Source organism: Microcaecilia unicolor, chromosome 1 (assembly GCF_901765095.1).
Source record: "Microcaecilia unicolor chromosome 1, aMicUni1.1, whole genome shotgun sequence".
Classification (NCBI taxonomy): domain Eukaryota; kingdom Metazoa; phylum Chordata; class Amphibia; order Gymnophiona; family Siphonopidae; genus Microcaecilia; species Microcaecilia unicolor.
In genome coordinates, this window is record NC_044031.1 from 241,265,508 (window position 1) to 241,289,394 (window position 23,887).

General features: G+C 41.8%; 1 protein-coding gene across 3 annotated transcripts in view; it reads left to right on the plus strand.

Moving 5' to 3' along the window:
* TEX10 (testis expressed 10) overlaps positions 1-23,887 on the plus strand; it is a 236,419-nt gene that overhangs the window by 175,828 nt on the left and 36,704 nt on the right. For all 3 annotated transcript variants that reach the window (XM_030205096.1, XM_030205101.1, XM_030205108.1), the window contains exon 11: positions 8,576-8,656. In XM_030205096.1, the coding sequence (XP_030060956.1) occupies positions 8,576-8,656 (81 nt within the window). The remainder of the gene's footprint in view (positions 1-8,575; positions 8,657-23,887) is intronic.

Below are 23,887 nucleotides of genomic sequence, written 5' to 3' on the forward strand. Positions count from 1 at the left end.
AACATAAATGTCTCCACTATCAGGCACTCTATAAAATACAAAACCTGAAAAAAATCCTAACATACATGCAGCAAACCTGTCATACAACAGGAGCATTAATTCCTATGATTCAAACAACAATAACTCTACCCAAAAATAAGCAGCACTACAAATAGTACAATGGGTCCTTGAACACCAAAACATCTACTTCTGGTAAAAGAACAAGTGACTGCTACAGATTTCTACACAAAAACTACATGTAAACAGAATATTGCACATCAGTCACACACAATGCACAGACAAACCTGGCCCAAATACTGAACAAGAGACTGCAAATTTGAAATAAAAATATGAAAACAAAAATTGAACTAAAAACCCCATGAAGTCAAACTTGACACATACTGCAACACTGGAGGCCCGAAAAAAGAAATGCATTTCCTTTTGTATTGAACACAATACAAAGACAGCTGTAATGTATATTTCCAAAAGCAAACATATTCCAGTTAATAAATTCAAAATAAAACACTTTTCCTACCTTTATTATCTGGGCATTTTACTTTTCAATCATGTTGATGTCAGGTTCTCTTTTCTGCTTTCCTGTTTGTCTTCTGTAACTTCTGCTGTCCATTTCTCATTTTTTTTCTCTCTCCTCCTGTCTTTTCCATTTCCTCACTACATCTGTCTGAGTCAATCTTTTAGCTGTTTCCTCCCTTTCTTTCTTTTCTACCTCTCTCCACTCAAATGTCACCATCTTTCTCACCCTCATGTTCTCCATCTCCTTTTTAATTTTTATCTTTCAGCTTTTCATTTCCTTCTCTTACTTCACAACTCACATTTCCTCTCACTCCTTCCATTGCCACCTGTTCACATTTCTACCCTCTGCATTCACGATCCTCCTCTCACTCATCTCCTTGACAACTCCCATAGCCTTTCCCACTTTGTTCCACCATTCCCAGCATCTCCCCCTCAATCTCATCCCCGCTACCCCGTTTAGCACTGCATCTCCTCTCTTTCTCTCCCCCTACAGTGCAGTATTTTCTCGCAAAGCAGTACAGCATCTCCCCTCTCCCTTATACAACCTACATTTCCACTTCCACTATTTCCCCTGCACTGCTGCATCTTCCCTCTCCCCTATTCTACTGTACAGTGCTGCATCTTCCCTCTCCCCTGCCCCCCCCCCCCCCCACAGTGCACCTTCTGTTTCCCCATTACCACAGTGCAGTCTCTTCTGTCTCCCTTTCACCACAGTACAGCGTCTTCAGTCTTCTGTCTCCCCATCACCACAGTGCAGCATCTTCTTTCCCCCCCCCCCCCCCCCCCAAAGCAGTACAGAAGTGTCTGCACAAGCCTCAAGCAGTCTGGTGAGTGTCAGGGCAGTGGGTCTGAAGTGGCAGGAAGCACAAGAGCAAACGGCTCCCCCACAAGTAGTACCACCTTACCTTTATTTCTTCAGAGCTGTACACCTTCTCTGCATCACAGCTGCAAGCGTTGCTTATCATGATTTCAATTCCAGTATGCTCTGTGCACCGGAAATAAAATGAAAGTGCCACTTTCTTAGGTGCAGCAGCACACTGAGCAGAAGGTTTGAACGTATCATCAATGTCAACACTTAGATCCCTTTCTTGGTCTGTGACTCCTAACGTGGAACCTTGCAGATGTAGCCATAATTCGGGTTCCTCTTTCCCACATGCATCACTTTGCACTTGCTCACATTAAACATCTGCCATTTAGATGCCCAGTCTCGTAAGGTCCTTTTGTAATTTTTCACAATCCTCCTGTGATTTAACGACTTTAAATAACTTTGTGTCATCAGCAAATTTAATTACCTCACTAGTTACTCCCATCTCTAGGTCATTTATAAATATGTTAAAAAGCAGCGGTCCCAGCACAGAGCCCTGGGGAACCCCACTAACTACCCTTTTCTATTGAGAATACTGACCATTTATTCCTACTCTCTGTTTTCTATCTTTTAACCACTTTTTAATCCACAATAGAACACTACCTCCTATCCCATGACTCTCCAATTTCCTCTGGAGTCTTTCATGAGGTACTTTGTCAAGCGCCTTCTGAAAATCCAGATACATAATATCAACCGGCTCCCCTTTATCCACATGTTTGTTCACCCCTTCAAAGAAATGTAGTAGATTGGTGAGGCAGGATTTCCCTTCACTAAATCCATGTTGACTTTGTCTCATTAATCCATTCTTTTGAATATGCTCTGTAATTTTGTTCTTTAAAATAGTCTCTACCATTTTGCCCGGCACTGACGTCAGACTCACCGGTCTATAATTTCCCGAATCTCCTCTGGAACCTTTTTTAAAAATTGGCGATACATTGGCCACCCTCCAATCTTCCGGTACCACGCTCGATTTTAAGGATAAATTACATATTACTAACAATAACTCCGCAAGTTCATTTTTCAGTTTTATCAGTACTCTGGGATGAATACCATCTGGTCCAGGAGATTTGCTACTCTTCAGTTTGTAGAACCGTCCCATTACATCCTCCAGGTTTACAGACAATTCATTAAGTTTCTCCGACTCGTCAACTTCGAATACCATTTCTGGCACCGGTATCCCACCCAAATCTTCTTCGATGTAGACCAAAGAAAAGAATTAATTTAATCTATCCGCTACTGCTTTGTCTTCCATGATCGCCCCTTTTACTCCTCGGTCATCTAGCGGTCCAACAGATTCTTTTGCCTGCTTCTTGCTTTTAATATACCTGAAAAAAGTTTTACTATGTATTTTGGTCTCGAACGCAATCTTTTTTTCGAAGTCCCTCTTAGCCTTCCTTATCAGCGCTTTGCATTTGACTTGACATTCCTTATGCTGTTTCGTATTAGTTTCAGTCGGTTCCTTGTTCCATCTTCTGAAGGATTTTCTTTTAGCTCTAATAGCTTCCTTCACCTCACTTTTTAACCATGCCGGCTGTCGTTTGGTCTTCCGTCCTCCTTTTTTAATGCGCGAAATATACTTGACCTGGGCTTCCAGGATGGTGTTTTTGAACAGCATCCGCGCCTGATGTAAATTTTTGACTCTCTTAGCCGTTCCTCTAAGTTTTTTTTTTTTCACCGTTCTTCTCATTTTAGTCTCATTTTTAAAAGTTAAACGCTAACGTATTTGATTTCCTAGGTATACTTACTTCAAAGCTAATATCAAATCCGATCATATTATGATCATTGTTATCAAGCGGCCCCAGCACCATTACCTCCCGCACCAGATCATGCGCTCCACTAGGGACTAGGTCTAGAATTTTTCCTTCTCTCGTCGGCTCCTGTACCAGCTGCTCCATAAAGCAGTCCTTGATTTCATCAAGGAATTTTACCTCCCTAGCATGCCCCGATGTTACATTTACCCAATCAATATCGGGGTAATTGAAATCACCCATTATTATTGTGTTACCCAGTTTGTTTGCGTCCCTAATTTCCTTTAACATTTCTGCATCCGTCTGGTCATCCTGGCTACTTATTCCATATTTCTGGACCTTGTACTGCAAAAAATAGAGCATTTATTAGCCTCATGGACAATCTCCCTATAGGTGGTAGTATCAGGCGATTTTGCTGTGCCAATCTAAGTGAACTTGATGTATAATAGGGAATAAGATAGCAGGAAAGGTACACCGGTTCACTGGAAGTTTGGATTTTAAAGAATAACGGAGGAATTTTGTAGGTAATTGGTATGAAAGTGGTAGCCATTGAGCATTCTATAAGTAGGGGTAACATGATCTTATTTCATTGCCTTGTTTATGAGCCCAATAAAGGTGTTCTGAACCAGTTGCAAACGGCTGAGGTCCTTTACCCTGAGCCCCTTTTTTAGGGCGTTGCAGTTAGTCCAGTTGACTGATTACAAGGGAATGTATCAAGGTATTGAGCGCTGTGCTGTAACAGAGAATGGATTGAGCAAAGCTTTGGAGAAGGAATGCTGGATTACTTGCAGTATCTGAGGTTTAAAGTTGAGGTCTCTATCTAAAATGACTCCCAGAATACGTTATCTACTTGGGGGACTGGGATGTTGCAGAGGATGGGTGACTGCAAGGATTTTTGGTCATGTTCAGTGAAAAGGAGGGTTTTAGATTTATTTGGGTTCAATATGAGATGAGCCAGTTTGTAATCTGTACCAGTTTTGTGTTGATGGTATTAATCTGACAGGAGTCTATTGCATCCATGGTGTAGAGAATTTATATATCATCTGCATAGACGAACATTGTGAAGCCTAATGACTGTGCCAAGGTTAGTAAAGGAGCAATGAAGATCTTGAACAAAATGGAGGGTAGAATAAAACCTGGGGTACTCCTGAAATGGGTGTAAGTGGTCTGGAAGAAGAATTATTTAAGTTGATAGTGTAGTTGTGATTACTCATATATAATCTGAACCAGTCGTGCATGGTACCAATAGGCCTATTTTTTGCAAATGGAGTTGCCCAGTATTTCCTCTTTCACCACCCACATTTGTAGCCCAGCATCTCCCTGTCCTGCCCACCTGGACTGTGGTGTTAGAGTGAAGAGTCATGAAGTTGGGGTTGGAAGTAAATTATGGGTGGAGTCAGCATCATAGTAAAAATGTACTGTCTCTGATTCCAGCTTCAAATTAAAAAATGACAGCATTATAATATATGTTAAATTTATCATTTTATGCTTATATAGATTTTTTTGTCCTGAGTCTAAAGTACTAATAATTATAAGTTAAATTTACCAGTATTTTAGATCAGGACAAGAAATGTAAAGCCTAATATCAATTTATTTTTTCCAGGAGTCAGTCGAAGATTTGGTGTAACAACTCCACAGCCCTGCTTTCCCACCTCTCTCTCTCCCTCCTTCACCCCTGTGGTCCAGCATCTCCCTGTCCCCTCTCTCTCTCTCTTCTCCACCCCTGTGGTCCAGCATCTTCCTGTCCCCCCCACTCTCTCTTCTCCTCTTCTCCACCCCTGTGTTCCAGCATCTCCCTGTCCCCTTTCTCTTTCTCTTCTCCATCCCTGTGGTCCAGCAACTCTTTCTCCCCTCTCTCTCTCTCTCTCTCTCTCTCTCTCTCTCTCTCTCTCTCTCTTCTCCATCCCTGTGGTCCAGCAACTCTTTCTCCCCTCTTTCCCCTCATGAGGCCTAGCAGCTCTTTGTCCCCTTTTCTCCCACCACGACTACCATCTCCAAAAAAATGCAGCTTTTCAGCAGGGCAGCGACTTGAAGAGGAAGACGTCCTTAGAAACCCACTTTGGCAGCAGGAGATGCAGCTAATCAAATCCTGATGCCCTTTTCATTCCCGGACTGTGTAAGCAGCAAACTACGCACTGGAAGTGAAAGCCTGCTAAATGCTGTTTATCACCTACACAACCTAGGAAGGAAGACGACATTGGGACTTTCGTAGCTGCATCTCCCCACTTCCACTGCAGTCCAGCATCTCTGTCCCCACATGGTCTGACATTTCCCACAGTCTGGCATGTCCCCCTCTCACTAGCCCCAGCCTCACCCCCCTTGCCTGACAATTCCCTCCTGCCCTTTTTCCTTGCCGAAGGTCTCTCCTGTCCCCCTCCCCTGCACAGGTCCAGCATCTCTCCCTCTGCCTTTCTCCATCTCCTCCCCATAGGCCCAACATCTTTCCTTTCCCTCCCTGCGAATCCAGCACCTCCCCACCCTCACACCTGGTTGGTGAGTCCAGCACCTCTTCCTTGTCCTCCCTCAGCACACCAGGCCATCAAACCTGAGTTCTTTGCTGATGCCGCAGCAGCAGCGTGCTGCCTGGGCCGAGCCACATTCTATACTCTGCAGCATCCCGCCCCTCAGATATAACTTCCTGTTTACATGTGGGCGGGGTGCTGCAGAGGGAAGTCTTGACCCAGACAGCATGTTACTTCTGTTCCTGGACTTGCAGGCTGGGGGTGGGAGGTAGAGACTCTGGTTCAGTGGCAGAAGGGAAGGGGAAAGAAGAGAGATGTGTACTGCCATATAAACAGAAAAAAGCTGCTCTGTGTGTCAGCTCTGCAACATGCCTTCCAAATGCTTGTGAGTGACGCACTGGTATGTCAAGTACATTTTTTATGGTGGAAAGTGTTTTAAGTTGAAACAATTACGATTATTGAGATTTTATTCCCTCCAAGAGGCATTCACTTTATTAGTTCAAATGTTAAATTTACCACATCTAGATTAATCTAATGTTCTCTATCTTAGCTTATGATCTAAATTGATGAGGAAACTACAACTCATACAAAATACTTCAGCGAGGGTGATTTTTAGACTTTGTAAGTTTAGCGGTGTATCTTCCTACAGTGCCAGACATCATTGCCTTCCAATTTGTGAAAGAATTTTATTTAAAACATCCTGTTTGCTTTTTCAGATTTTGAATAGTAGCACCTCAGAACTATTGATAAATGTAGCTTTCATCAGCATGTCGAATGTTTAGTCGATTTCTTAAAGTTGTCAATTCAGGTTTTTCAGTTATTGGGGGGGGGGGGGGGGGGCTGTGTTTGGAACTCTTTTCCTTGTATCAGATCTCAAACTACCTAGCGATCTGGAAGAAGGTTGAATCTTTTCTGTTTGACTGCAAGATGTATTTATAACTCAAGTAGAGGTTAAATGATCTCCTTTCGTATTAATGTTATGTATTGTTGGTGTTCTTGTATTATTTGTTATTGTACACCACATTGAATCTTTTTTAGGGAAATTAGCAGTTTATAAGAACTGTATTGATGTTGTGACACACTGGTTGAGAACCGTCGCTCTAAAGATTCATAATTTGTTTGGTGTTCTACTAGTATGTAGAAGATTTACTATATAAGTTTTTTCAAATGGTACAATAGAAATCAAACAAAATAAAACATGGATAAGATGATACCTTTTTTATTGGACATAACTTAATAGATTTCTTGATTAGCTTTCGAAGGTTGCCCTTCTTCGTCAGATCGGAAATAAGCAAATGTGCTAGCTGACAGTGTATATAAGTGAAAACATTCAAGCATTACTATGACAGTCTGACAGGGTGGGAGGATGGGGGTGGGTCGGGGACATCAAAGCATATCATTGTCAGCTAGCACATTTGCTTATTTCCGATCTGACGAAGAAGGGCAACCTTCGAAAGCTAATCAAGAAATGTATTAAGTTATGTCCAATAAAAAAGGTATCATCTTATCCATGTTTTATTTTGTTTGATTTCTATTGATAACCTTAAGAGTGGACTAACACGGCTACCACACTCCTCTACTTCAAATGGTACAAAAGTGGTTTGAATGATAATTTTTTATTATATATATATATATATATATATATATAATTTTTTTTTTTTTTTTACAGAAGTGAAAGATTACTGTACGTGTGTGATTTAAGTGATTGAAAACCACTTGTACACATGACGGTTTGGTATGCTAATTTAATTCTCTGTGGGGCCTTTTTACTAAGGTGCGGTAAAATGTGGGCTTATTGCGTTCTAACATTGAACTTTTCCCGTGCGCTAAGCCCAGATTTTCCACCCCCCCTTTACAAAGCCGCGCTAGTGGCTGCTGGTGCAGTAATGCCGACACAGCCCATTCAAAGTCAGTGGGCTATGTCTGCATTGCTGCGCGGCTTTGTTAAAAAAAAAAGGGGGGGGTAAATGTGGCACTTTTGTAGAGCTTTTGTTTTATTTTATTTTGCAGATTGTGATTTGTTTCCATTAGTGTGTGTATTACTTGCAAAAACTTATCAAGGCGCCCAAGTGCTCCTATGTTCATCTTGTGTTATCCAGTTAGTGCGTACTAATTATAACATGCTAACTAGATAACACCCACCTTTTTGCCCATGACACACTCCATCCTAAAGCATAGCAAAGAGAGGGAGCAAAGTACAAACAAAAAGTCCAAACAGCAAAACAAAAAACCAGGAGCCTTCAAAAAAAGGGGATAAGAATTTTAATCGAATGTGTAGATGAAACAATCCTAGAATGAACCCGACACGGTCCGTGTTTTGGCGCACAGCGCCTGCGTCAGGGGTCACGAAGTGTAGCAGAAAACGTACGGCTGTGGGCTGGAAGCAATATGCTGCACCACCGTGTTATCCCTTCGTGCAATGTCAAACAGAGAGATACTCTCACGAAACAACTGCTTCTGGTCACAAGATCAGTGAAAGCCCACAGCCGTACGTTTTCTACTACACTTGTGATCCCTGATGCAGGTGCTGTGCGCCGAAACACGGACCGTGTCAGGTCCATTCTAGGATTGTTTCATCTACACATTCGATTAAAATTCTTAGCCCCTTTTTTTACACTCCATCCTAAAAGCATTTTTTTAAACAATGAGTAATGCATGTGTTTGTGCAAACAGGCAAAATACTGCAAAACACTTTTATATATTCTGCAGTAGCCTGTTAGCATGCGCTAACTGCAAGAAGAACTAAAAGTCCTTTAGTTAAATGGCCCTTATATATGGTTTGAACATTAATTTTAAAAATCCCTCATTTGAAAGATGCTTTTTATATGTTGCTTTTGGATTATTGATGATACTATACACCTGATGAAGGCATTTTTATATCTATATTTGGTATTTATTTTTTATTTATCACATATAATCGCAATAGTTGACAATTCTTATCCTGTTGTTGAAATTTACTATTCATTCTCTCTTTTTTTGTTTAACAGGCAGTGTGTTATAACTTGTCCACAGTGCCTGCACAGAGTCAGTGTTATGATATCCTCCAGAGTGCTATCAGCAAACACCTGGTAAGGAAGTGCATACTTTATACTTTTTTTTTAACATATAAACTTAGAAAAATGAAGGCAGAGAAATACTGTATGGCCTATCCACTTTGCCCATCCATGCAATCTACTATCCCTTTCTTTCCCCTAGAGATCCTGTGTACCTGTCCCAAGCTTTCTTGAATTTAGTTAGTTATCACCACCTCCACCAGGAAGCCTTTCATGAATTCACCTGCCTTTCTGTGAAGAAGTATTTTCTCAAGTTATTACTTTGTCCCCCTTCACCCTGTGCCCCCTCGTTCCAGAGCTTCCTTTCAGTTGAGAGAGACTCGATCCTCTGCAATTATGTCATGGAGATATTTAAACATCTCTATCATATCTCCCCTCTCCCCCACCTTTTTTCTAAAGTATACATATTGAGATCTTTGTCCCCATACACTTTATGACGAAGACCACTGACCATTTTAGTAGCTGCCCTCTGGACCATCTCTATCCTGTTTACACCTTTTTGAAGGTGAGGTCTTCAGAATTGTACAAAGTCTACAAGAGTAGGGATGGCCCATGGGTTTCCACAAAAGAAAGAAGAGGCACTAGAAGTTTTTCTTAAGCTCTAATAGTGGTTTAATAAAACTCCATAAAGAGGGACAATTCTGCTGAAAAGAAGATAAACAATATCAGTCTGACTGCTGTGAAAGTCCACCAGAGAACTGTATATTCAAACACAAAGACCCCGACTCAGATCCATGTTTCGGCATGAATGCCTGCTTCAGGGATCACTGTATCTGCACTTTATATTGTCAGATCTAATGTACAACAATCTAGTGGCAGTAATGATTAGTAAAAAAAAAAAAAAGAAACGGACTGAAGTTCACATTTGAGAAGGAAAAGCCTCCAGTGCCTCTTCTTTCTTTTGTGGAAACCATGGGTCATCCCTACTCTTGTAGACTCTGTGGAGGTACTGCTTTTATCTATAAGGGGTCCTTTTACTAAGCCGCGGTAAAAATTGGCGTGCGGTAGTGTAGGTGTATCTACAAAAAATGGGACGGGAAAATGGTCTGTGGTAAAAAATGAAACCAGTGCGTGCCCAAAACCAGCCTGAGCCCTTAACACCACCCATTGATCTAGGGGTAAAGGCTCACGCGCAGTGACTGGTTGATGCGCACCAAGTACCGATTACCTGGAACCAGCATTCAAAGGAGGAAATAAATAATTCATCCAGGCGTTATGGGGACATGCCAAATCTGAAATTACTGCCAGAAGGGTGCGCTGGCCTGGCAGTAGTCCCATTTTGACATGCGCTGCACGTGCGTAGAGCCTACCGTGGTTTAGTAAAAGGGCCCCTAAGTGTCTTCTTGAAGCAGAATTCTTGAACTCATATATTTCACTAGAATTTGAAATTGCAGCCGATCAGATTAGGGATAACTCTCTTGTGAATACTGTTACTTGTAAGTTATTTTATGTGCTGCCAGAAAATGGGCTAAAGTCCAAGAAACATTTTATGATTTTGCATGTTAGTACTCCTTAAATTCTAAATTTAATCTATTGCTGGGAAATATAAACTTGCATTTAGAAAAGGTTGATACCTATTCAGCAAATCTGTTCTGCTATTTAACTGCTTTAAACTGTCAGGTTCCAACCTCTAGAATTACTTGTATATACTAAAGGAGATGAATTGGATTTAATATACTATTCTAAAGTTGATATGTGTCCAGATATACATTTCCCAGAAGGTAATCAGTTGGAGCTTCCTTGGTCTGATCATTTTCATATCCATTTAATATATATTGGAGACAATAAGGGAAAGCAAGAATCTCTCAAAGAACTTCATATCATATCTTTCCAGAGGAGCAATTGATCATATTGCTTTCTGGTCTCATTTTGATGAGAAAAGTGTTTCTTGGGAGTCCTCAGACTTTATTAAGAATTGGTCTAAGTAAAGAGATTTTGGATAATTTAGCTCCCTATAAATCTAGAACTAGAGTAGTTAGACCATCAGACAAATGGGTTGACTCGGAGTGCTTGCTTTAAAACAGAAATATAGGTCAGTAGAAAGTTATGGCATAAACACCCATCTACTGAGAATAAAATAAAGTGGAGAACAGTGAACAAAGAATTTAAGACACTGTTGAAACTGAAAAGGAAGGCATATTATTCCAGATTAGTTCATGGAAGCTCTGTAGACATAAAATTACTGTTGAAGACCGTTGCTGATCTTACTGATACAGAATTATATACAAATCCAACGATCATTAAAAGGCCCTCTGCCTCTAAATGTTGGCTGAAATATTTCAGTTCTAAAATAACTATTAGGGACCACTTTAAGTTTAACAATCTAGTTTGGGAATTTGTTACTTCCAGTTCTGGTTTAATTTCAGCTGATAGAGCATGGAGGGAATTTTCCTCTATATCCTGGTCCTTAGTGGATGCTTTATATAAAAAGTATACTTCTTCCTACTTTTTTTTTTGGCTACCTGCCCTCCATATATAATGAAGACTGCTTCAAGTAATTTTAAATTTATGCTATTGATTTGGTTACAGACCTCTTTAGAATTGAGGGATTTCCCCTTAGATTTAGGAGAAATCATTGTTACCCCTATTATGAAGAATAGTAAAGAGCCTAGTTATCAAATATCAAACTACAGGCCAATAGCTTCTATTTCACTTTTTTGTAAGCTTATGGAGGGAATGGTGGCTTATTATCTGGTTATGTAGATTGCCATACCATTTTGCATTTTTCACAATCTGTGTTTAGGTCAAACTTCAGCATTGAGACTTTATTGGTTCCTTAATAGATATGCAAAGGTAAGAAGGCATTGGTGCTGCAGTTTGACCTATCTAGTGCTTTTGACTTAGTGTATTTTGAAATTCTTCTTCAAATCTTGGAAGGTATAGGAATCACTGGGAAGGTTTATAATTGGTTCTCTGTTTTTTGCTTTGTTTTGGTTTTTTGGTTTTTTTTTTTTTTTTTTAAATCTCGGTATTATAGAGTAAAATTTGATGGCAACCTATCGGAGAATTGGAGTAATTCTAGTGGAGTTCCACAAGGCTCCCCACTATCTCCACTCCTCTTTAATGTCTATTTACGTTCCCTAGATAAGCTGGGGGTTTATTTCTTTAGTTATATGGACAATATGGTTCCTAACACCTCCTTGTTTGCATCTCACTCAGCTTTATTGCACAACATTATTAACACTCTAGATTCTTGGATGAAAATGCATAAGCTTAAGCTGAATGCAGAAAAAAAAATTCTTACTGGTTAGTCAGTCTACAACCAAAAGAGGAAAAAAGTGTTAGGATTAACCAAACTCTATATCAATTTTCTACTTCTATAAAAGTGCTAGAGATATTCTATTAGATTCTGTCTTTTGAATCTCATGTTAACACGCTTACTCAGTGAGCCTTTATTATGCATAATCTCAGGCGGGTGCGCAAATATTTTGATCAAGACCACTTCCATCTTATAGTGCAATCATTGATTCCGAGTATGCTAGATTATTGTAACATCATCTACTTGGGATCCTCTAAACAACTGTTAAAGAGGTTGCAGTCCATTCAGAATATTGACCCAAGCAATTGAAATTTTTCATAGATGCTAATAGATTTGAGCTGCCTATGTAATCAAGTGGGGATAATAATAATGTAGGCGTGTAGCTTGAAAGTTTGAAATATTATATGGGTCTCTTGAGTTTAGCCTTTTGAGTTCTGATGTTTTCTCTTATATGTTCCCTTAGCTTCAGAGAACCTGTTTCCTTTGCTTATTATGAATTTTCTGAAAGTGCTTTTCTGTCTCAAGTTTAATGCATGGAAACATGTTTAAAATGCAATAAATATAAAATAATACTAATTAAAAAAAAAGATTGTGATACACTAGGTCTCTGTTGGGTGGGTCTACTGCTTTGAGGGGTTTTGGGTCTTTGGATTATAGGTGTGGTTGTCGGGGGGGGGGGGGGGGGTGGTAGCTAAATACAGAATGATTTTGTCTTTTTTTTCTTTTTTCTAAATTTTGCTTCTCTCTCATTGTGTATACCGGTAGCTATAATCTGCCTTGTTTCCTATAGTTTTTTTCTCTCCTTTTTATAAATTACCTATGCTTGTTTGGCTGATTCATCCTGCTGGAGAAAGTGAAATTGCTTACTGTAACAGGGATTCTCAGAGGACAAACCAGGGTCTTAACAGCATGGGGTGGCAGCATAGACAGAGCCTGCGTGGGAAAGCTTCTTCAGCATAGTATATTCTAGAATCTTTTGAGTTGCTTCAACATGCTTCACTTAACCATCCACCACTGTTGCACAGGACCACCTCGGTCTTTTATCTTTCTTTGGAGCCAGTCAGAGGCATATAGCTGAAGCTTGCCTCAAGATGATATTTCTTCATATGCTGCATTTTTTTGTAAATTTTCTCATGATCTGTTACTGTTGTATGGTACATATTCCATTTTAGCATCTTAGGTTAACTGTGTTTTTAAGTTTCCTGTATTGTTTCACAGTGCTCAGTGTAGGGCCTCAGTGTATATCTTGGGCTCCCAATTGGGGTACTTCTGTTCAAAATTGAGTCATCTGCAGGAGGAAGTGATGTCACTGACCGGGATGGCAGCTTAATAGCGTGGCTCCGCTGGGGCTAATAGAAATTAAAGCAATTCCCAAGATTTTGCCAAGATAACCGAGGTCAGAGTGGTGGGGGAGAGGTCCCAGAGGTATGCCGCCGAAAAAGAGTTTGGAAAGATTCCGATACATGGCGGAACAGAATGAGAAATCGAAACTGGATCCTGCGGGGCCAGGGCTGAAGGGGAAAAAGATGGCGTCGATCCCCTCTGACTCCAAAGAAGAGCATTGTAATGAAGGTACAGAGAGAACTGGCGAGATAACGAAGTCAGATGGTGGTGGGCTGGTTCCAGTACCTGAAAGCTGATCTGGCGGGGGTACGGAAGGATGTGCAAAACACACTGAAAGATATTAAAGCCGAAATTGGAGAACTGGGGACCCGTATAAGCGCGGTAGAGGACGGAATCGGGACTCTTAAAACCAATATAGGAAAACTTCACAAAACTGTGACCACGGACACTGCAGAAATACAGCAGCTTAAAGAACAGGTGGAAGACCTGGAAAATAGGTCTTGGCAATGCAATCTGAGAAATGGATATCTTTAGCAATTGTGAGGCAGTAATACGTGAATTGTGCTTGCATATATTGAGCCCAGAGAATGAGATCCAACAGTCGGAATTAGGCATTCAAAGAGCACATCGAGCTGCAGGCCCCCAACGAGACTCTAACCCGAGAGACATTGTGGTGTGTTTCACAGATTACCCCACCAAAGAGCGGATTCTAACTAAAGCAAGGCAGCAGAAGGAGATCCTCTGGAAAAATTGTAAGATTGGTGTGTACCAGGACTTGGCATGGATTACATTACAAAAATGCAGATCCTTTTGAGAAGTCACGGAGTTTATGAGATCAAAGGGGATCCGTTACAGGTGGCTCTTTCCATTTGCGGTGTGGCTAACTGTGGAAGGGAAATCACTCAAAGTGAGGACCCCAGATAAAGCATGGTCTGCATTGAGCTCGTTGGGATGTATTGGGATTCCTGAACAGATAAAGCAGCCGGTGACCTCCATGACGCCCAGAGCGGATTCAGCATGGCAGCGAGCAGTGGATTGCGGGAAGAAGTCCTATAAACATGCATCCTGAGGAAATCCGATTATTGAGGACTATCTGATGATCTTTTAGTTCACTGAGGACAGAGTGCAGATAAGAAGCTCCCAGAGAGCAGCTCTACTATGCGGACTAGAAGCGGATTAGGGGGAGGGCGGGCTGGACTCGGGGGGGGGGGGAGCGTTGAGGTGGGGGAATGTTGGGTGAGGGCGGAGTAGAGTTGGCGGGATTGGAATTATTATGGGGGACTATGGGTAATGTATACATAACTCGGGATTGGGAGGATTGGAGGATTGTATGGTAAGAGTGGAGGAGATGTGTGTGGGGGGAAGCAGTAGCGGAGGGTTATATGACAGGGGGATTTCGGGAATTGGTTTGGGAGAGTTCAAGCCTCCGGAAGAGTGAGTTGGCTCCTCTGAGATGGCTGATCTGACAGGGCAGAGATCAGCGCAAGGGTGGGGAAGGGAAGGGGTGGGTAGGGGTGGGGATTGAGGTAAGATGCAGAGGGGGGACAGGATCAGAAAAAGGGGTCAGTCAGGGGTTTACTATTGGGAGTAACTTTGGCCGTGGGATAGGGGGACAAGGGGAAAGAATGGGGGGAGGGATGGGAGAATCACTTTTGGTGGGAACTTGGAATGTCAACTGGCTCAATAATCAGGGGAAGTGTAGTAGGGTATTCAAAGAGTTGATTAGACTGAAGTGAGATGTGACATTTTTGCAAGAATCACACTTAAGACCGCGAGATGCTCATATGTTACGAAGTAGGCCTTTCCGGGAAGTAGTGGTTCATCAGGGAGGGGGAGCTAAGCGGATGGGGGCAGTGACTGCTTTGCTAAGGCAGAGTTGTGGGTTTGTAATTCAGCAGGAGTTTCGGGACTCAAGTGGAAGATGTGTGGCTCTGTGAGGAGTACTGCAGGGCAAGGAACTTACATTGATCAATTTATGTGCTCCAAATACGGGGCAGAGGGAACTTTTCCAGACTTTGTTAGGGGAGCTCCAGGGATTTATTGGGGGACAGGTGGTGTTGGTGGTGACTTTAATGTTGCACCTGATGCACGCCTAGACCATTCTACCGGGGGGGGGGGGGGGGGGCACCGTGCCCTGATCATAAAGCATTGCTACAATTTTTGCAGGCGGTGGAAGTGGTAGATTGTTGGAGGCTGTTACATGGAGTGCAGCAGAATTACACTTTTTACTCCCATGCGGCACAGTCATATACTCGTATAGATGGATTATGGGTCCATCACAATAGTTGGCATATGGTGGAGGAGGCTGAGATTAGGACAATTCAAATCTCAGATCATGAGTCAATGTGGATTAAACTTACCGGGTTGGGCCATTGCAAGCGGCAGGGCTATTGGAGACTTAATGATTCATTACTAGGAGACGAGAAAGTGCGGGAAGACATTAAGCTCAATATTCAAGAATTTCATTGCTTTAATGATAATGGGGAGGTAACGGATGGGATATTATGGGATGTGCTGAAGGCAGTGGTAAGGAGTGCCTTGATCAAGTAGGGGGTGCGCAAGAAAAGGGAAAAAGGGCAGCACTTGCTAACCTTACACACACGTTTATTGCACTTAGAAAAGCTGCATAAACGAAACCCTATGCCACAGATGTGGGATGATCTTAAAAAAGTGAGAGGAGAAATAGCACAATTGCAGATGGCGGAAGTTGATTTTATGAGAACTGAGCTCAAGCAACAAGTATTTGAGTTTGCTAATAAATCAAGTGCAATGTTGGCCTGTTGTCTACGGGCTAAGAGAGTGTTGAGGGATGGTAGGGGAGGATGGCATTATGCTGACTCAGATATCGCAAAATGCTTTTTGAAATACTATCAAGATTTATACAGGGCTCCTGAAGGCGAATCAGCTGTAGATATAGCTCTTTTTTTGAATCATGTTCCATTAAAATGACTGAATGAATTCGAAAGAGCTCAGCTTGGGGAACCTATTAGATTAGGGGAGGTGCAAGGGGTGATAAAAAGACTTTCAAATGGTAAGGCACCAGGGTTAGATGGATACTCGGCAAGGTTTTACAAGTGCTTTGTGGAGGAGCTTGGGGACCTATTGGTACGGGTGGGTAATGGAGCTTTGGAGGGCAATGGGCTTCTGGCATCCATGTCTGAGGCTGGGGTGACGGTCCTGCCTAAACCCAGGAAAGACCCCACTGTCTGTGGCTCGTATAGACCTATTTCACTTCTGAATGTGGATGCAAAGATAGTGGCTAAGATTTTGGCTAACAGATTGGCTAAGGTTCTGCTGAAGTTGATTCATATAGACCAATCTGGGTTTATCCCAAAGGGGCAAGTAGGGGATAACATAAGGCATACTCTCCATTTAATATGGGTGGCGCAAAGATCCCGGCCTAGTACAGCTATGCTGGCCATAGACGCAGAAAAGGCTTTTGATCAGATTAGTTGGGGGTTCTTGTGGGAGGTGATGAACCGCATGGGGCTTGGGGATAATTTTAGCACTTGGTTAGCAGCACTATATGCGGCTCCGAAAGCATGCCTTAATATTAATGGGGGATATATATCTTCCTTCCCAATTGTTAGAGGGACTAGGCAGGGATGTACCTTGTCACCCCTCCTATTTGCACTGTATATAGAGCCTTTAGCAGAACTGATATGTCACCATCCAGATATTTGGGGTATTATGGTTGGGGGGATAGAACATCGTATCGGTCTGTTTGCGGATGATGTGCCGCTTTATTTATTTATTTATTTATTTATTGCATTTGTATCCCACATTTTCCTACCTTTTTGCAGGCTCAATGTGGCTTACAATGTATTGTTATTGGTAGATAGTAGAATGGGAGATAAGTTAGTGTTACATAAAGAATAGCATAATCGAAATTACGTACCTGGGCGAGCTCCTTTAAATTGAAGCTCAACACAGAGAAAACTCAATGCCTTCTGCTCATATCACCTTATACCAAATACAATCCTACCACCTTAACTGCACCTGGGCTTGACCTACCAATCTCTGCGTCTCTGAAAATTCTAGGAGTAATACTTTGTCAGAAATCTAACTATGGTAGAACAAACTAATGCAGCCGTAAAAAAGGTATTCTTTTCTGTTTGGAAATTGAAGCGTATAAAACCTTTTTTCCCAAGAGAAGTATTCTGCAATTTAGTGCGATCTCTTGTTCTGAGTCACCTTGATTATTGCAATGGTATCTATGCAGGGTGCATGGAACTACTTCTTAAAAAATTACAGACTGCCCAAAATACCACTGCAAGATTGATCTATGGTAAATCGAAGTTTGCCAGCTCCAGACCATTACGAGAAAAACTGCACTGGCTACCTGTCAAGGATCGTATAACATTTAAAATTTGCGCCCTGGTGCACAAAATCCTTAACGGCAAAGCTCTAGCTTATATGGATAATCTTATCCTCTTACCACCAAGGAATTTGAGCAAATCATCCCGATCCTACTTACATCTCTACTATCCCTCGTGTAATGGCCTCAAGAATAAAACCAGCCACGCATCTACCTTTCCCTACATCAGCACCCGTTTGTGGAATAGTTTACCCAACACAGTCAAAGCTACCTCCAATCAACAAGCTTTCAGAATTTCATTGAAGACCGTTTTATTCAGGAAAGCTTACACTGCAGCCCCGCAGTTTTCTGACCTGTTACTGTTATGTGACCATACTGTATTCCTTACTACCTTACTCTCTTCTCTCCCTCTGTCTCCCCCCACCACTGCCTTGCCCTTAAAGTGTCTGTTTGTTTATTACTAGATTGAAGTGTCTTTGTATACTGCTGTTAGCCTTTTTGAACTAATGTAAGCCACATTGAGCCTGCCCATGGGCGGGAAAGTGTGGGATATAAATGCCATAAATAAATAAGTAGAAAACAATATTGATAATATGTAAGGTGGAGATGCCATAAAGAATAGCGTACTCGAAGTTCGAACAAGCAGATATAAGCAAAAACAGTGCTGATAATAGGTATGGTGGCGATGTATTACATTTATAGTTGCTGATCTTATTGGTATGCCTTGTTGAAGAGGTGGGTCTTCAGGGATTTGCGAAAGTTAGTTAGTTCATAAGTAGTTTTTAAGTTGTGCGGCAGTGCGTTCCATAACTTTGTACTCAGGTAAGAAAAGTTTGATGCATGCGTTAGTTTGTTTTTTAGGCCTTTTCAGCTGGGGAAGTGAAGATAAAGGAATATGCGGGATGACCTTTTAGCGTTCCTGGGTGGCAGGTCTACCAGATCTGACATGTAGGCTGGGGCATTTCCGTGAATGATTTTATGAACTAGAGAGCATACCCTGAACGCGATGCGTTCTTTAAGTGGAAGCCAGTGTAATTTTTCCCTTAGGGGTGTAGCACTTTCATATTTTGTTTTTCCAAATATGAGTCTAGCTGTGGTAGATCCCGAGCAGACGCTGCCTATGGTATTGAGGATCCTTCGGGAATTTGAAAGATATGCTGGATTAAGGGTCAATATGGACGAAACACCTTCCCATCTAAATCCTCATATACCTTCAGCCTATTATCGATTGTATTTAAGATCATGTAATGACTACATCATGATAACACTCTGTAAGCCACATTGAGCCTGCAAAAAGGTGGGAAAAAGTAGGGTACAAATGCAATAAATAAAAGTGAGCTAGTGGAGATTTCCTTAACCCACATGGAGGAAAGTAGATTGAGAGCAATGTTTGCTTTTAAATGGGCAAAGAATAGCATTCGGTACTTGGGGATCCAGATCCCCAGGGACCTGGGAAGAGTATATAGTTTGAACTATGGGAAGATCAAATTCGGGTGAAGCTATCTCGATGGAAGGGACTGTGGCTTTCCTGGTGGGGGCAATAGTGAAGATGAATGTGTTGCCTAGATTGTTATTTCTATTTCAATCACTGCCGGTGGCAATTCCGAGATGGACACTCAAACAATTGCAGGGCTTTCTATCGCAGTTTATTTGGGAAGGTAGGCGCCCCTGTTTGGCAGGACGGGTATTGTGGGGGGCTTCTGAGCGTGGAGGTAGGGCGGTGCCTAATATTGAATGGTACTATTTTGCTGCTCAACTTCGGATGATTATGGATTGGGAGAGGGGGAAAACAAAGCCATCTAGTCAGGTGGAGCAATCGTATTACCCTCATCGACCAATGAGTTCTTACTTGTGGACTACTGAAGGAGTGGGCTTGGTGTTGGCAGGGATACAAAACCCATTTGTGAGGCATCTGATGATTTTGTGGGGAGAAGTGCGGAGGAGATGGGGACAGACTGATAGGATGTCCACAATTGCACCTTTGCGATGAGAGCCAAAATTTGGGGCTGGGAGAGAAAATGCCATGTTTGCATGGTGGGAACAAGTAGGTATATTGAGTTTTCGAGATGTTCTGCAGGGGGGGAAGATGAAGAGCTTTGATGCGCTGTGCTCCATGTATGGCCTGCCCGCAGGAGACATTTTTTCCTACTTACAAATTCAGCATTTTGTAGGAGCCTCAGGTTGGAGGGGAGAGAACCCTCAACAGATGGAAAGTCTGGAAAACCTATGGATTTTGTTGAGGAGGGTGCCCAGACCCATATCAGCGATATATACATTTTTTTAGGGGATAGGATCCCAGGCCATTTAGCTTTCAGGGGGCGTAGGAAGCAGATCTAAACTGTCGATTTTTTGATCAAGATTGGGAAATAATTTCTGGGGAGGTTCAAAAAGCTTTGGTATGTGTATTAGTGCAGGAAAATGCATATAAGGTCCTTACCAGATGGTATTATACACCTGAGAGACTGAAGCGGATGTACCCTGGTACATCAGATTTATGTTGGAGGTGTAAATCACAACTGGGTTCATTTCTACATATATGGTGGACCTGCCCCAGAGTGGTCCCCTTCTGGCAGGCTGTTATGAAAGCATTAGTAATTCTGATTGAAACATCTTTAGTGTGCAATCCCTCGGTGTGCCTCTTGGGCTTATATAATGAGAGAGATTCTTGGGAGAAGAGCAAACTGATACAGTGGGGGCTGGCAGCAGCCAAGTGCCTCATAGCACAACATTGGAAGAAGACAGACCCCCCCCCCCCCCCCACACACACACATCTTTGGGTGATTCGAAATGCAAATTGGGTCAATTAATACAAATGGACGCCTTATGGCATACTGTAGGGAAGGGCATCTGCGACATAAAGGGGGTGGGCTCAATCCAACAGCGTTTAGCACGCATTTATGAAGGTGGGGATTCAGAGGAGAAATGTGGAGGGGGAGAAGGAGCTTGTCCCAAAGAACTGTGGGGCATTCCCAAGATACGAAAGGGCTGGATGTGGATGGGGGGTTGGGGGAGGGGCAATGCATAATGATAATGCAAAGTTTATTTGGTTAAAGGATAATGCTATCAGGACCACTGAAAATAAGATTAATGAAGTGGAGATTATACATGATGTATTTATTTAGTAATTGTTTGCCCCTGCGTGGGCTAGAGTGGAAAGGTTGTTTACTTTGTGTATGTTGGCTGTTACAAAATTATACCAATAATAAAAAAAAAATTTGAGTCATCTGATTCCACAGCAGTTATTCTATTGGATGAGATGCCCCTGAAAAAAAAACCCTCAACAACTTTAAGAAGTGGTGCCTGTGAAGCCTGGGGCCAAACCATGATCCTCATGCTGTAAAAAGGATAGAAGGAAAAGTTTAACTTTCGGCGGATGGCACCAAGGTTGCCAACAGAGTGTGGACACCCTGGAGGGAGTATAAAACATGAGAAGAAAGCTATAAAAATTAGAGGAATAGTCTTAGATCTGGTAGTTAAAACTTAATACAGAGAAGTGCTGAGTGATGCACTTGAGGTATACAAATCCAACAAAGATGTACAAGATAGGGAGATAAGGTGAAAGCTTGGCTCTTCAACTAGACTGTTAATGGAAGAAGTAACTAACTTGCTGTTCACACACACACTCGCACACTCCAGCTGCATATAGCGGGACATGTTTATCTACCCTAGCTAAGATAATATTCAAGCATCTTTCTGACATCTGCTTTAAATTAATCCCCTTATTTTCTTAGTCCTGTTACTCTGTCTTATTTGTCTATATGTTCCATCTGTTTTGTTGCGTGTTGTGTTGAAATTGTAAGTAACATACTTTGTATTGTTATTTGAATGTTTTTACTGCTGTAATTGTCTATTGCTTATGTTTGACTAATTCTTGCTGTACACCAGCTTGAGTGAATTCCTTCATAAAGTCAGTAAATGAATCCTAATAAATAAATAAAAAAAAATGAGAATGACTAGCACATTTCAGGAGAGAAACCTTAGGGTGACAGTGTCTGAAGATAAAGGTGGCGAAACATTGTGACAAGTCAGTGGTTGTAGCCAGAAGAATGCTGGGTTACGTAGAGCTATTTTCAGCAGAAGAAAGGAGGTGTTGAATACTCCTGTACAAGTCATGGGTAGTGCCCCATTTGGAGTATTGTGTTCAGTTTTGGAGGCTGTATCGTTCTGAGGTAAAAAAAAAAGACATGAAGCAGTTCAGGGAAAAGCGACAAAATGATATGGGGTTTATGCCAAAAGACTCTGCTCTAGGGTATACATATTCAGGTCATCAAGTCTCTTCTTATATGACCTGAATATGTATATCCTAGAGCACAGTTTCCCAAACTGTGGATTGGAACTCCAAATGGAGTCCCAAAACCTGCATTTGGGGTCACAACCTAGGTTATCTCGTTCCATATTATCCTTCACCTCTGGAAAGAGGGGGGCAGATCATACAATTTTATTTGGCTCTACTCAAGGGGTCACAACCACAAAAAGATTGGAAAGCACTGCCCTAGAGGAAAGGAGGGCTAGAGAAGATATGATATGCACATTTAAATACTTGGAAAGGTATTAATGTGCAAACAAATCCTTTCTAGAAACAGAGAGGACATGAATTGAGTTTGTGAGGAAGGGGAGATCAACTTAGGAGTTACATCAGAAAGTGTTTTCACAGAGAATGTGGTGGACGCCTGGTAGATTCGACCAAGTTTCAGTTACGGCGCCAAAATCAGCCCAAAAATCCTATTTCTGTCTGGTTTCAGTGTTGGCCAAATGGCTATTTTAATTTATGAACAATTTCAAGAAAAATCCACAAATTGAAAAATGACTATACTTGAAGGAAAATGGCTTCAAAGAGCTCCAAGATCAAAAGCAATCTCACCACCTAAGAATTTGTTTAGTGTATTTTAATTTATGGCCATGATTTTGGTTTCAGCCAAAACTGACCCATGTGTTTTCAGTGGAAGCCCAAAAATTTGTGATGTGTCCTGTTTGTCTCTCCCCCCCCCCCCCCCCTGCGAAAAGGAATTGTCTCTCCCCCAGGTGTATTTTACAATCCCTGGTGGTCTTGTGATGTCAGTCCCCTTTTGTTCCAGCTATTAACACTGTTTTAAATGGTCAACCTATTCAATTACAATCCAAAGTTCGTAGTTTAGGAACGTGGTTAGATACCCAGCTGAGTGAGCCTTTTCAAATTAAACGTTTATCTTTTTCTGTGTTCTCTCAGCTTCATATGCTCTGCCACATTCTATTTTTTTTCTCAGTAGATGACATAGCAGTGCCTTCATTTTTTCAAGAATCGATTACTATAACTCATTATACTCAGGACTAACTAAAACTTCTCTATCAAGAATCCATTTGGCTCAAAACACTGCATCTAGGATTCTACTTTATAAAAATTTGATAGGATCACTCTGTTGCTTAAATCTGTACACTAGCTTCCTATGAATGCCAGGAATGATTTTAAAATATTGTGTTTAGTTTATAAAATTATCTATGGTAACTGTTCTGCATTCATTGAAAATAATCATCTTTCTTGTAGATTGATTCGTAAGAATAAGCTTTTGGTTCCCTCATCATCCTCTAGAATCATCTTGGGAAAAAATGATTTCAGTTTACTGCAGTTTCATCCTGGAATACATTGCCTACTGTTCTTAGATTAAAACAAGACTATTTGAGATTTAGGCGATCTCTAAAATTCAGGCTTTTTCAAAAATATTTTAATTGATCCTGGTGATTTTTGCATCAGAACTTCATTGTATAGTTGGGATATGTTTGCTTTTGTAGTTTACTTATTAAGTTTATTTGTGAACTGCCTAGAGCTAATGGTTAGGATGGTATGTAAGAATTTTATGATGTCAGGGCAGGAGTGTTTTACTACTACTACTTCTTATTTCTATAGCGCTACTAGATTAGGATTACCATATTTGGTCCCCCCAAAAAAGAGGACACATGCCCCACCTCCTGTCACACCCCGCCCCTCACATATCGCTCCACCCCTTTCATACACACACAACCCCCCCCCCCCCCCCCCCAAGGGTGTCCTATCCTCTCCTCCTCTTAGCTTACTCTACTGCCCTGGTGGTCTAGTGACCTCTTCGGGGCAGGAAAGAGCTCCCTGTTTCCTGCCAGGAGCGCCACCCTGCATTCTGTTCCCCTTGCAGTGCTGACAGTCCCAGTGCCCAGGGCCACCGAGAGACTAAGCTGTACCCGGAGCAAGGCCGCCCGCCGATGCCAGCGCTACTGCAGTCCCCGGTCTCACCTGCCTGCCCTCGGTTCCGTCCGCCACCAGGGGCCCCTTGCATTAAAATTGGCAGCACCTCAGTTGAGCTCCATTTTGAAAGGC